At 34.3% G+C, this 12929-nt stretch overlaps 2 protein-coding genes across 2 annotated transcripts; both read right to left on the minus strand.

Moving 5' to 3' along the window:
- Positions 1-3401: 3401 nt before the first annotated feature.
- Positions 3402-4370, minus strand: LOC102284734 (olfactory receptor 4F4). Its single transcript, XM_005905313.2, has one exon. The coding sequence runs from the start codon at positions 4317-4319 to the stop codon at positions 3402-3404; it is 918 nt and encodes a 305-aa protein (XP_005905375.2). The 5' UTR covers positions 4320-4370.
- Positions 4371-9743: 5373 nt separating this feature from the next.
- On the minus strand, positions 9744-10682 carry LOC102286135 (olfactory receptor 4F6-like). The gene has a single exon (XM_005905318.2). The coding sequence runs from the start codon at positions 10680-10682 to the stop codon at positions 9744-9746; it is 939 nt and encodes a 312-aa protein (XP_005905380.2).
- Between the last annotated feature and the right edge of the window lie 2247 nt (positions 10683-12929).

Genomic DNA, 12929 nt, shown 5'->3' on the forward strand with positions numbered 1-12929 from the left:
GGTTGATAATGTTTGCTCTTATACTATTTTTATTTAATTTGGGTATAACTTTTGCTGTTTCATGAAAAAATTGGAAGCAGTTTTCATTTTTCTATTCTTTGGAACAATTTGTTTTCAGTGAGACTATCTGAATCTTCCTGCAATCCAGGAGACCCTGGTTCAATTCCTGGGTTAGAAACATCACCTGGAGAAGGGATAGACTACCCGTTCCAGGATTCATGGACTTCCCTGGTGGCTCAGATGGTAAAGAATCTGCCTGCAATGTGGGAGACCTGGGTTTGATCCCTGGGTTGGGAAGATCCCCTGGAGGAGGGCATGGCAACCCACTCCGGTATTCTTGCCTGGAGAATCCCCATGGACAGAAAAGCCTGGCAGGCTACAGTCCATGGGGTCACAAAGAGTTGGACACGACTGAGTGACTAAGCGCAACACACAGCATATCTGATTTCTAAATGTTTTGTAGAATTCTCTGTGGACCCATTCAAACCTGGTGTGTGTGTGTGTGTATGTGTGTATATGTATGTGATATTTGTGTGTTATAATTCCCTGATAAACTTCTGTATTATTTCTATGGAAATTAGCATTTTTAAGTATTAAATTTGTACTGCAGTCAGTAGTAAATGTATTATCCTGAAATATTTATCCATTTCATAAAGCTTTCAAATTTATTTATATAGATGTATACAATATTGTTTTTAGTGACCTTTATTTGCTGATTTTTAATCATTATTTTCTCTTAGTATTTATTAACTACTTTTGTGCTTTATCTCTTCTTATCTTTTATGAAACTATCTAATGGACTGGACAGTCTAATTTGTATATTTGTTTAAAACAAGATTTTTGATTTAAAAATTTGATACCTTTTTTGGTTCTTTATTTTATTGATTTTTACTTTTGTTTCATTTCTTGTGTTTTCTTTTTGTTTCCCTTTTGATTTTTTTTTTTCAAATGAGGTGGCAATTTAACTCATTTCTTTAATTCTTTCATTTTTAATCAGTGTGTGTATATGACTCATCGTAAACATGATACATGTATATGAGTTTTTCTTATATACATATGAGTTTTCTCATATGTATGTGTTTTCTCTTATCACTGCTTTAACTATATCCCATTTATCTTTGTATGTACTGCTTTATTATCATTATTGAGAAATTTTGCTTTTTTCTCTGTATTTCCACTTTCATTTAGTATTTTTAAGTGCAAGTTTCTAAATTTCAAGATTTTTATTAATTTCTTAATTTTATTTCCAACTTCCAGTTTTACTGCATTTTTGTAAAAACTCCAGGGCTAGATTGTTTTCATTGGTAAATTCTACTGAAATTTAAAGAATTAATGCCAATCTTCTTAAACTCTTTCAAAAAAATGAAGAGCAGGGAATGAATTCTCCTAAACTTATAGATCCAGAATTAGCCTGATACTAAAGCTGGATAAGAATACTGCAAGAAACAAAAACCACAGAACAATATTACTGAAGACATATAAATGCAAAACTCAACAAAAATTAGCTAACTGAAATCAACAGCACATAAAACTAAAAAGCTTATGCATAATAAGGAAAACAGGCAAGAGTGAAAGGCAAATACAGGATGGGAGAAAATATTTTTATAGCATATTTCTGATAAGGAGTTAAAATCATTCAACTCAATAGCTAAAAACAAAACAGCAAAACAAAACAAAACAAAAAACCCAGAAAACAAAAACAAACAAACAAAAAAAAACTGATTAAAATCAGGCAAAGACCTGAATAGATATTTCTCCAAAGCAGATCTACAAATAGCCAGCAGGTGTATGATTAGTGTAAATTATGTGAAGAAAAGGAAATCCTGTTACACTGTTGATGGGCATGTAAGTTGGCATAGACATTATAGAAAATGGCATGGAGTTTTTCCAAAATTAAACATTTAGCTAACATATGACCAAACAATTCTTCTGGGTATTAATCCATGGGAAACAAGCTTGAAAGTGAAAGTCACTCAGTCATGTCCAACTCTTTTGTGACCCCATGGGTATAGTCCATGGGATTCTCTAGGCCAGAATACTGGAGTGGGTAGCCATTCCCTTCTCCAGGGGATCTTCTCAACTCAGGGATAGAACCCAGGTCTCCTGCATTGCAGGCAATTGTTTACCAGCTGAGCCACAAGGGAAGCCCAAGAATACTGGAGTGGGTAGCCTATCTGACCAAGGAATTGAACCAGGGTCTCCTGAATTGCAGGTGGATTATTTACCAACTGGGCTAATACTTAAAGTCATGATTAGTATGGGGTAGGTAAAGTCGAACCCATCTCTTTTTTACTTCAAAGCCTGTGCTTGTGAAAGCTAACCATGAAAAGTGACAAGGATGAATCCAAATGATACACAGTGTGCCAACATGTTGAGAGAATTGAATCTCTCTAAATGCTTTTATTCTATGAACTGTTGTATACCACAGGATGTCATGTGCCTACAAGACAAATTTTGTATTGGCAGACTTGCTTTTGCTGTCATTCTTTTTTTAAAAATAAGATTTATTTATTTATTTATGACTATGCTGGGTCTTTGTTGCTGCATCTGGGTTTTCTCTAGTTGTGATGAGCAGGGGCTAATCTCTAGCCCCTGCTGTGAGCAGGCTTCTCATTGCAGTGGTTTCTCTTGTAGTGGAGCATGGACTTTAGGCACGGGCTTCAGTGCTTGTAGCCCATGGGCTCAGTAGTTGCATGTCAATGGGCTGTAGAGCACAGGCTCAGTAGCTGTGGCACGTGGGCTTAGCTGTCCCATGGCATATAGGATCGTCCCGGATCAAGAATAGAACCCATGTCCCCTGCATTGACAGATGGACTCTTCACCATTGATGTACTAGGGAAGCCCCTCTTCCTGTCTTTCTTAATAAACACTCATGGATTATGGGATGTTACAATGATAGTAGTTAAACTGTTAAAATGGGAGGAGTTTCTTTTTTAAACCTCTTAAAAGTTGACATATATATTATTATCACTAAGCATGTATATTTTTTTGAATTAGGTGTATAGCATTTGCTTCTTGATGTTTTTAGGTAAAATGAGCCAAATAGAAATTAAAAAAAAATCCTAAGTCAACCTAGTTTCTATCTTTCTCTGTTTTACCCTCAGGACCATCCAAGAAGGCACAGGAGTGTCCAAATGTTAACATATTTATGCCTTTAATTGTTAGAAGAATTAGTGAGATCATATTTTCAAAGTAAAATGTTAAGTTTGCCTCTGTATTCAAAAATATAACAAGATTGTCAAAGAATAAAATGAGGTTGTGTATGTAAATATTCTTTGACAGTTGATTCAGAATATGAAATGGAAGATATCATTTTTCATTAGATTTTCTAAATAACTTACTGATACTGTATAATATGTCATTATCTCAGATTAATCTTACAGATTAATTTTATAAGAGATCTAAGACTTTATCCTAGAATTGATATTCCATTTTCTCAGCCATCTCATTGCAGTCTTCATGTCTTTGTTCCTCAGTGTGTATATCATTGGGTTCAAGAAAGGAGTGACCACAGAATAAAAGACAGCAAGGAATTTATCTAATGACTTGATGGGGAATGGCCAGGCATAAATGAAGATACATGGTCCGAAGAACAAAAGAACTACTGTGATATGAGCAGTTAAAGTAGACAGAGCCTTGGATGACCTCTCTGAAGGGAGATGCTGGATGGTCACTAAGATGACAGTGTATGAGGTGATTAGGAGAAAAAAAGAGCACACAGTGAGCACACCACTGTTAGCAATGACCATGATATCCAACCTATAGGTATCTGTGCAGGCAAGTTTGATGACCCTAGGAAGGTCACAATAAAAGCTGTCTACCTCATTGGGACCACAGAAAGGTAAGTTCATTGCAAAGGCCAACTGGCTCACTGAGTGGAGGAAGCCAGTTCCCCATGCAGCAGCCACAAAGCCAACACATACATTGCCACGCATAATTGTAGTGTAGTGAAGGGGTTTACAGATTGCTACATATCTGTCAAAGGCCATGGCTATAAGGATCATCAACTCACTCCCACCAAAGAAATGAAGGAGAAATATCTGAGAGAGGCAGCCCTTGAACGAGATGACCTTACATTTACTGAAAAAATCAGCAATCATCTTGGGGGCTGTGACTGAAGACAGACACAGGTCAATGAGTGAGAGATTGGCCAGCAGGAAGTACATGGGGGAGTGAAGGTGGGAGTCAGAAGCCACAGTTATGACAATAAGAAGGTTTCCAAACACAATTCCTACATAGAATACAAAAAAGAACACAAATAGGAAAATCTGGAGTTCCTGAGAATTGGAGAGTCCTAGAAAAATGAACTCAGTCACCATGGAGTGATTTGTTTCACTTATTGATTCATTCCAGGAAATATCCTCTGTAGTTACCTTGAATGGAGTGAGAAGAAAGTCAGAAATATTGTGTTCAAATTCAGAGCCCCATTTTGTGTCATTATGTTCACACTCATGATGACATTCTGTGCTTTATTACATAAAGAAATTCAAAATGCCTACAATCTAAACTCAATTTTATCCCACACTCTTTGCCTGGATACGCTTATAGTCCAGTTGTCCAAGCTTTAGTGTTTCCACTTATGTTAGGGCTTATTCCTAATAAAATGCTTTTTTTCATGTTACCCTGTCTGCCAGATTAAATTTATACCCTCACCGTGCATTTATGTCCTCTTTTGCTGAATTCCAAAACAGTTCATATTCTGTGGACCATATCATAGCTCTTAAATACATACAAAACTCTATGATTGTCACATCTACAAAGTCTTTTCACGACATGCATTTTTGAGAGGGTATTTTTAGTAGCCTTATAGTTCATCACAATAATCTTGTATACAGTTATTGGAAACTTCTCTATTAAACTAAAACAAACCCTCGTTCACAATTTAATGTGAGGCAATCACAGTGGGTTTTGTGTGCATCTGTGGATCTTGAATTCATCCTCTTTAAGACTTCTTTTGCCATTTTGTAAATGCAAATACTAATTATATTCCTTCTTATGGTTATTATGAATTTCAACTTTTTTATTTGGTAATTACACAATAGAATTAGATAATTATTAGTAGTGAGAGTTATCACCTCTGATTCATAGAAAAACCCTGGCTCCTCAATAATCATTTAAAAGTTTACTTGTATTCTAAAAATAATCATCATAGCAACATTTCGTTTCCCTATCTTTTAAATGACTGCATTGGATCAAAATTTTTCTAAATCCCCACTAATCTAATACTCTATCAGGATTGAGGGAGGGACATAATTTAAAAATAATTTTCATAATCTCTCAGGAGCTTGGATAGCAATATGAAAACTAAGACAGATGTAGAGATTCAGTCTTATGGGAACTTTACATTTATGAGAATTCTGAAAGAGAAACTAGAAATTATAATAATTTGTAGAGGATAGAATTGATACTTAACATTTGGTAATATGAAAATGCTTAGAAGAAAGATTTATGCCAAAATAAAATTAAAGATGAAAAATAGAAGAAAAGAATAACAACACAAAAATAAGGTTTAAAAATGAGAGAAAGAAGTTAAAAGCAAGAGAATGCCACTGTAGAGGATGTGAGTTTGATCCCTGATGGGGGAACTTAAGATTTCACATGCTGTGTGGGGTGGTCAAAAAAGTTTAAAAAACAAAATAAAATTAAAAAAAATAAAAATTTAAAAGTGAGGAAAATATTTGCTGAGATAAAATGTGAAGAAATTTTAATAGGAAATGAAATTGGAAAAGGATTCTAGAATGCCTACTATAGGATTCATGATTTATTATGTTGGCATGAACTGTTTCAGAATTATGAGCAATTGTTAAATAAATTTCTTTTTTTTTTTTTTTTTGGCAATTGTTAAATAAATTTCTAACAAATAGTAAGCAGTTAAATAATAGCCATTATAAAAGGTAGTAATAACAGGACATGTGTCAACACATATATAAGAAAAAAATGATGCTAATTTTTTTAATTCTGAGTAATTGTGAACACTGTCACAGCTTTAATTCTGATAATAACTATAATAAGAGTTAGCATAGCAATATATAAATAAAGATCATTTTTAGAAGAAGTAATACATTTGGAAGGAAGTAAAGGATGATGATAATAACATGTAAAGGTATTGTTGGAATATCTTTGTAAGTTGCTACCTGAAAGTTAAGAGCCTGAAAAGTGGTCGTTGGATGTAAGTTGCGAAAGTCATTTCATATATGTATTGGGGAGTCCAGAGGTTTTGCAGTAAGTGAAGTAGAAAATGGAACGGTAGCTTGAAGGGGAAGCTACAAAAGAGAGGAGAGGAAATTGACAGGTCTCAAGGAGTCATGAAAGGATAGGGTATGGCTCATCAAATTTCTTGGGGGAGTAGTATTATGTTTTCTCTACTTAATCAGTCCTTGGAAATTACATTTTTTCTTCATTATCCATTCCATAGCCCTATCCTAAAGCTCCATATTACTGTTTTTAAAATCCTATAAATATTTAGCAATTCTAATTTATTTCCAAGTATAAAAAGAAGTCTAGTAGTAAAACAAGTCATAAAGTCATTTTAGTCCCCTTCTCCTTAGCACAAATATAATCATACTTGTCATTGACAATAAAGAGGATGGGATTCCTATTGTGAGATCATTTCTGACATAATTGATTGATTTGGATGTTTCTTTAAAGTCAAGGAATGTTATTTAGTATTTTCTTTGGATGTTTACTGATGTGAAATCATTTCACTGAGAGAAGACAACAAACTCGATAGTTATGTCAGTATAGATTTACCAAAGTGTTCTCATTTGCAGTGAAAAGATTTTCTACCATGGTAACAAGTAAGAATTCAAATATACTATTCTTCAGCAAAATGAATTTTTTTCACCAACCTCAGGATTCTTCCATTTTTTTCTGAAAAATACACATAAAATTGAATTCTATAGAATGGGTTATTACTAATAGAAGCATTTTATTGTCAATACAAATGCTACAGTTTGGTTAGTTCTGCTAATATATTTCACTTTCATATTCTACCTACCTCCTTCATAACTGGAAGACACTACAGCAATTTTCAGAGCAAGGTGTGTAGACTTTTATTTGTACTTTCTCATGAAGTATACAATTTCCAAGAGAAGAAAATTGATATAAACTAAAAAAAAAAAAAAAAAGAAAATTGATATAAACTAATCCTCCTTAGCAAATGACTTCATTAATTAAAAACCATTTGTGGAAGTGACTAGAGGCAGATGAAGAGATCTGAAAATAGTTATCCTGAACTTTGGGTATTGAGAATAACTTTTATAGTCTCACAAGCTTTCCCCTGAGGAAATACACAAAATCATCTTGATTTAAGGGTTAATGTCACAGTTTCTTGGCTAACTCAGGTACTTCTATGACCCTCACTGAATTTAAAAGTAAATTTTTAAGGAATCATAGTAAAACAATTGATAAAATTGTGCAATTAAAATTCAGATGTGTTAAGAAGAAAGCAAATAATAATGTTTTAGATTTTATAGAAAGCAGATAGCTTAGAATTTGTGGAGAAAATATAGGAAAAATACCTTGACAAATAATGTCTAAGTTCTTATTATTTACCATCTTTATTGAGTAGCTTTAATTACCATACAGTGGTTTAAACTGAACTGACTTATCACAGTTAATGTTCCTTAAATCAGTCATAGAAAGAATCCAAATGATCTCTCAGCTGTGCTCCATGACCAGCAGACTTTCCAGATTTTACCTGAAACATGCCAACCATCTTCTTTTTTTTTTAGTTTTTTAATTTTTTTATAAACTTTACAATATTGTATTAGTTTTGCCAAATATCGAAATGAATCCACCACAGGTATACATGTGTTCTCCATCCTGAACCCTCCTCCCTCCTCCCTCCCTGTACCATCCCTCTGCGTCGTCCCAGTTATCCCGCCCCAAGCATCCAGTATCATGCATCGAACCTGGACTGGCAACTTGTTTCATACATGATATTATACATGTTTCAATGCCATTCTCCCAAATCTTCCCACCCTCTCCCTCTCCAACAGAGTCCAAAAGACTGATCTATACATCAATATCTCTTTTGCTGTCTCGTACACAGGGTTATTGTTACCATCTTTCTAAATTCCATATATATGCATTAGTATACTGTATTGGTGTTTTTCTTTCTGGCTTACTTCACTCTGTATAATAGGCTCCAGTTTCATCCACCTCATTAGAACTGATTCAAATGTATTCTTTTTAATGGCTGAGTAATACTCCATTGTGTATATGTACCACAGCTTTCTTATCCATTCATCTGCTGATGGACATCTAGGTTGCTTCCATGTCCTGGCTATTATAAACAGTGCTGCGATGAACATTGGGGTACACGTGTCTCTTTCCCTTCTGGTTTCCTCAGTGTGTATGCCCAGCAGTGGGATTGCTGGATCATAAGGCAGTTCTAGTTTTTAAAGGAATCTCCACACTGTTCTCCAAAGTGGCTGTACTAGTTTGCATTCCCACCAACAGTGTAAGAGGGTTCCCTTTTCTCCACGCCCTCTCCAGCATTTATTATTTGTAGACTTTTGGATCACAGCCATTCTGATTGGCGTGAAATGGTACCTCATAGTGGTTTTGATTTGCATTTCTCTGATTATGAGTGATGTTGAGCATCTTCTTTGTTCTAAGTGCCCTTGCTTAAAAATGAACACATTGAAGAAGCTGAGATTGTAATGGAGTATCCTTCTCTAGTAAATAAGTCCTTTCAAATACTTACAGAATTGTAGATACTTTTAAAGAATGAATAAAGATATGCTTTGAACACAAATATTGAAAAAAAATGGAAAATAGGCAAAATTTTGCATAATAGAAAATACTAGAGTCTATTTCTAAAACAATATTGTATGAAATACATTATCAAAGTCTAAAAGCAATTTTAATTCTTAATGTAGTGTCATAGTGTTGACCTTCCTATTTATCTAATTAAAATACAAGTATGATGAGAATTGCTTCTTCCTCAATTTTAATGTCTACTGGCTTACATAAAGCCATATTTTATCTTTGGATTACATAATTTCCATAAGAAATATTAATTGATTTCCAATGATGCTTGTTATCAAATGGAAAATACTGATGAAGTTAAATTACATGTATATGTGTGTGTATATATATATGTATATACACATATATACAAGTGTACATATCTATCTGTAGATGTAAAATATCCACATGAATATTGAATGCAGCCATGTGGTAACTACAGTTTAGGTTTGGAGGTTAGGTAGAAATATAAGCTGCAACTCTATGTAAATGAAATTCTTTGATTAATGCCTTCTTTTTTGTAGGCGTCTCAGTTTTTTTGGGTTGTTGTTTTATAATTTTATTTATTTATTTTTGGTTGTGCTTGGTCTTTGTTGCTGCATGGACTTTTCTCTAGTTGAGGCAATCTGGGGCTACTCTCTAGCTGTGGTTCATGGGCTTCTCATTCTTGTTGCAGAACACAGACTCTAGGGCATGCAGGCTTCAGTAGTTGCAGCATGTGGGCTCAGTGGCTGGGCTCTAGAGCACAGCCTCAGCAGTTGTGGTCAATGAGCTTAGTTGCTCTGAGGCGTATGGGATCCTCCTGGATCAGGGATCAAATCCATGTCCTCTGCATTGGCAGGTGGACTATACCATTGAACCACTAGGGAAGCACCTTCTCAGTTTTTAAAAGCAATAATGAAAATGAACACATTCTATAGTGTTCATGGTGACCACAAGGGTCTTGATGATTCATGACATTCATCTTGTGCTCTCATCAATGAAATCTCTCATGTCACTTCCCTAGAATTTAAAAGCTGTTGACTTAGCCTTGTCATTGCCACCTTCATATCTCTGTTCCTTAAAGTATATATGGCAGGATTTAAGACGGGGGTGACAACAAAGTCCACAATGGCAAAAAATGTATCCAGTGACTTTGTAGGGAAAGGCCATATGTAGAGAAACATGCATGGAAGGAAAAACAAAAACACTACAGTTATGTGAGCTGACAGAGTGAAGAACGCTTTGGATAAATATTTTGAAGAATGTCGTCGGACAGTGATCAGAATGAAGATGTATGATATAATTAGGAGAAAAAAGGTGCCCATAGATATGAAGCCACTGTTGGCAGTGACTACAAATTCTAGTTTGTAAGTATCTATGCATGCAAGTTTAATAACCCGAGGAAAATCACAATAAAAGCTCCCCACATTATTAGGTCCACAGAAGGGTAAATTTATGACAAAGACAAACTGAGACACAGCATGAGTCACTCCAATTATCCAAGCAGCAACTACTAAAAACATGCACATTTTGGGATTCATAATAGTTATATAATGGAGAGGCTTGCAGATTGCTGTGTACCTGTCATATGCCATGGCTATGAGCAGCAGCATCTCCACTCCTCCTATGACATGGATAAAGAACATTTGTAGCATGCAGTTGTGGAAAGAAATGATTTGACAGTCACTGAAAAGATCAGAGATCATCCTGGGAACTGTGGTGGATGAAAGGGCTAGGTCAATGAGTGACAGGTTGGCCAATAGAACATACATGGGGGTATGTAAGTGGGAATCAAAAATCACCGTGACCACAATGAAGACATTTCCCAGGATAATCCCCAAATACAATACAGAGAAGAAGAGAAAAAGTAAAAACTGCATCCCTAAGGATTGTGTAAGTCCCAGTAACACAAATTCAGTTACCACAGAGCCATTTACTTGGTCCATTGAATAATAAAGAAGAGAAGACTGTCAAGTGACCTGCAACAAAAGAAAGGAGGGATCAACTTAATACAACTTAAATGTTGATAATTTAAAATTGGTCCTTTAACTTAAATGATTATAGACTACTTACAAAATAATGGGAACCAGGGTATAAAATATTGAATACAACAAAGCTTCACTCAGAGACAATCTTTTGCTTTAAATGATCCTATTTATTTAAATATGTGACCAATCAGACAATTTATGGTGTTAGGAAAGAACATATAACATAAACTCAAGGAATACAGATGAAGTGAAATAATAAAAGTTAAAAACCAGAATACTGAATCCTAGAAAATTGGAAGAGGGTATAAGAGCATATAAAATGATTAAAAAATAGATAACCTTTTAAAAATATAATCAGGAACGATAAAGTTAAATAGAAGTTAGAAATGAATATGAAAAGTGTTGGTCACTCAGTTATGTTCAACTCTTGGAGACATCTGTAGCCCACCAAGCTCTTCTGTGCATGAAATTCCCCAGGCAAGAATACTGGAGTGGGTTGACATTTCCTTCTCCAAGGGATCTTTCTGATCCAGGGGTTGAACCTGGATCTCCTGTATTGCAGGCAGATTCTTTACCATCTGATACACTACACATATTAGAAATGAGTATAGACATTCCTAATAACTGTTAAGATACCTCTGAATGCTATTTCCTACATGTACTTAAAAACAATCTACCTTAAAAATCTTACGTGAATTTGAAGTACCATAGACAGACAAAAGATTGATATCTTCATAATATTTTTAAAAAGTTCAAATCATTTAATAAAACCTCTGAGGCCTAATAGATAAATGGACAAATGATATGAAGAGAGAATTCAGAAAAGTAAACTATCTATGTATTTTTGCATATATATATATATATCTTCCTCAGAAATCAAATCAAATATAAAGCTATTATTTTTCTATTAAGTTAAAAAAAGTTTTATAGTATTTTTGTCAAAACCAACACTCATTGAGATAGGCACATTCATACACCCTTGATAGAAATATAGACTAATCTAAAATTAAGAAAATATTTTGAAATGGTACTGATGAACATAGCAGAGAAGGGACTTGACACACAGAGGGAAGGTGAGGGTAGGACGAATTGAGAAAGTAGCATGGACATGTATACGCTGTAATGTGTGAAACAGATAGTGGGATGTTGCTATATAACACAGGGAGCCCAGCCTGGTGCTCCTTGATGATCTAGAGGTGGGGACTGGGAGGAGTGGAGGGAGGCTCAAGAGTGTGCATGAGTATGGCAGAAAGCAACACAACAAAATAAAGCAATTTTCCACCAATTAAAAAAGAAACTAAAGATTATTAAAGAAAATATTTTGAAATCATGTGTCAAGAATCTTAACTCCGTACCACTTGGTGCAGTAGTACTCCTTGTGGAATTCTATTTGTGTCGAAAAAGATTATTGCACAAAAATGTTTGTCATACTTTACAGTTGATAAAACTTTGAACAATTTAGATGTCAAACATTAGGTTTAATTCTATTATGAGGGAAAATATTATAGTTATTAAAATAAGTTAATAGAAATTTATAGTGGCATTATTAAGAATTTTATTTATAATATTAAGTGTATGAAAAGTAAACAGATTGCATAGTACAGTAGTTGACTTTTATTTTTTAGAACTTGAAAAATCCTTTAGATTTTAAGTATCTTTCAGTATAGCTATAATATTTATATTAGATTTTTTGATAAAAACATCCAAGAGCATAGAGAGCTAAAGGATGATTTATTAAGAAGGTTCAAAAACAAAGAATAATTTGTAATTATTAGAAGACTAGCTGGAAAAGTCAAGGACTTTAATACTTCTCTCATCCAATTAGACATTTTCATAAGCTGTCAGAACTGATTAATAGATGATAGTATTAGGGCAGAATGTAGCTAAATAAGTGTAGTGTCCTGATGGATCTGGATTTTGATGGTGGAAATAGGAAGGGTTTGATTAACTTCCTATTTCAGCAATATACTATTGTTTCTGTTGCTTCTTGATTAATTTTTCTATTGTCTTCTACCTTCTCTCACCTAGATGTTCTAAAAACCCTTCCTAGCATTTTCTCTGAAAACTATGATAACCATTTGAAATTTATTCATTCAATTATCAATGGACTTCATATCCATATTTAAATCACCCAGGTCACAGGGGCGTAAGGGCAAAGAATTTGGGGAGTGGAATTGAATCTGGGGAGCATTATAGAGTTCAGAA

The sequence above is a fragment of the Bos mutus genome, chromosome 10 (genome assembly GCF_027580195.1).
Source record: "Bos mutus isolate GX-2022 chromosome 10, NWIPB_WYAK_1.1, whole genome shotgun sequence".
NCBI classification, from domain to species: Eukaryota; Metazoa; Chordata; class Mammalia; order Artiodactyla; family Bovidae; genus Bos; species Bos mutus.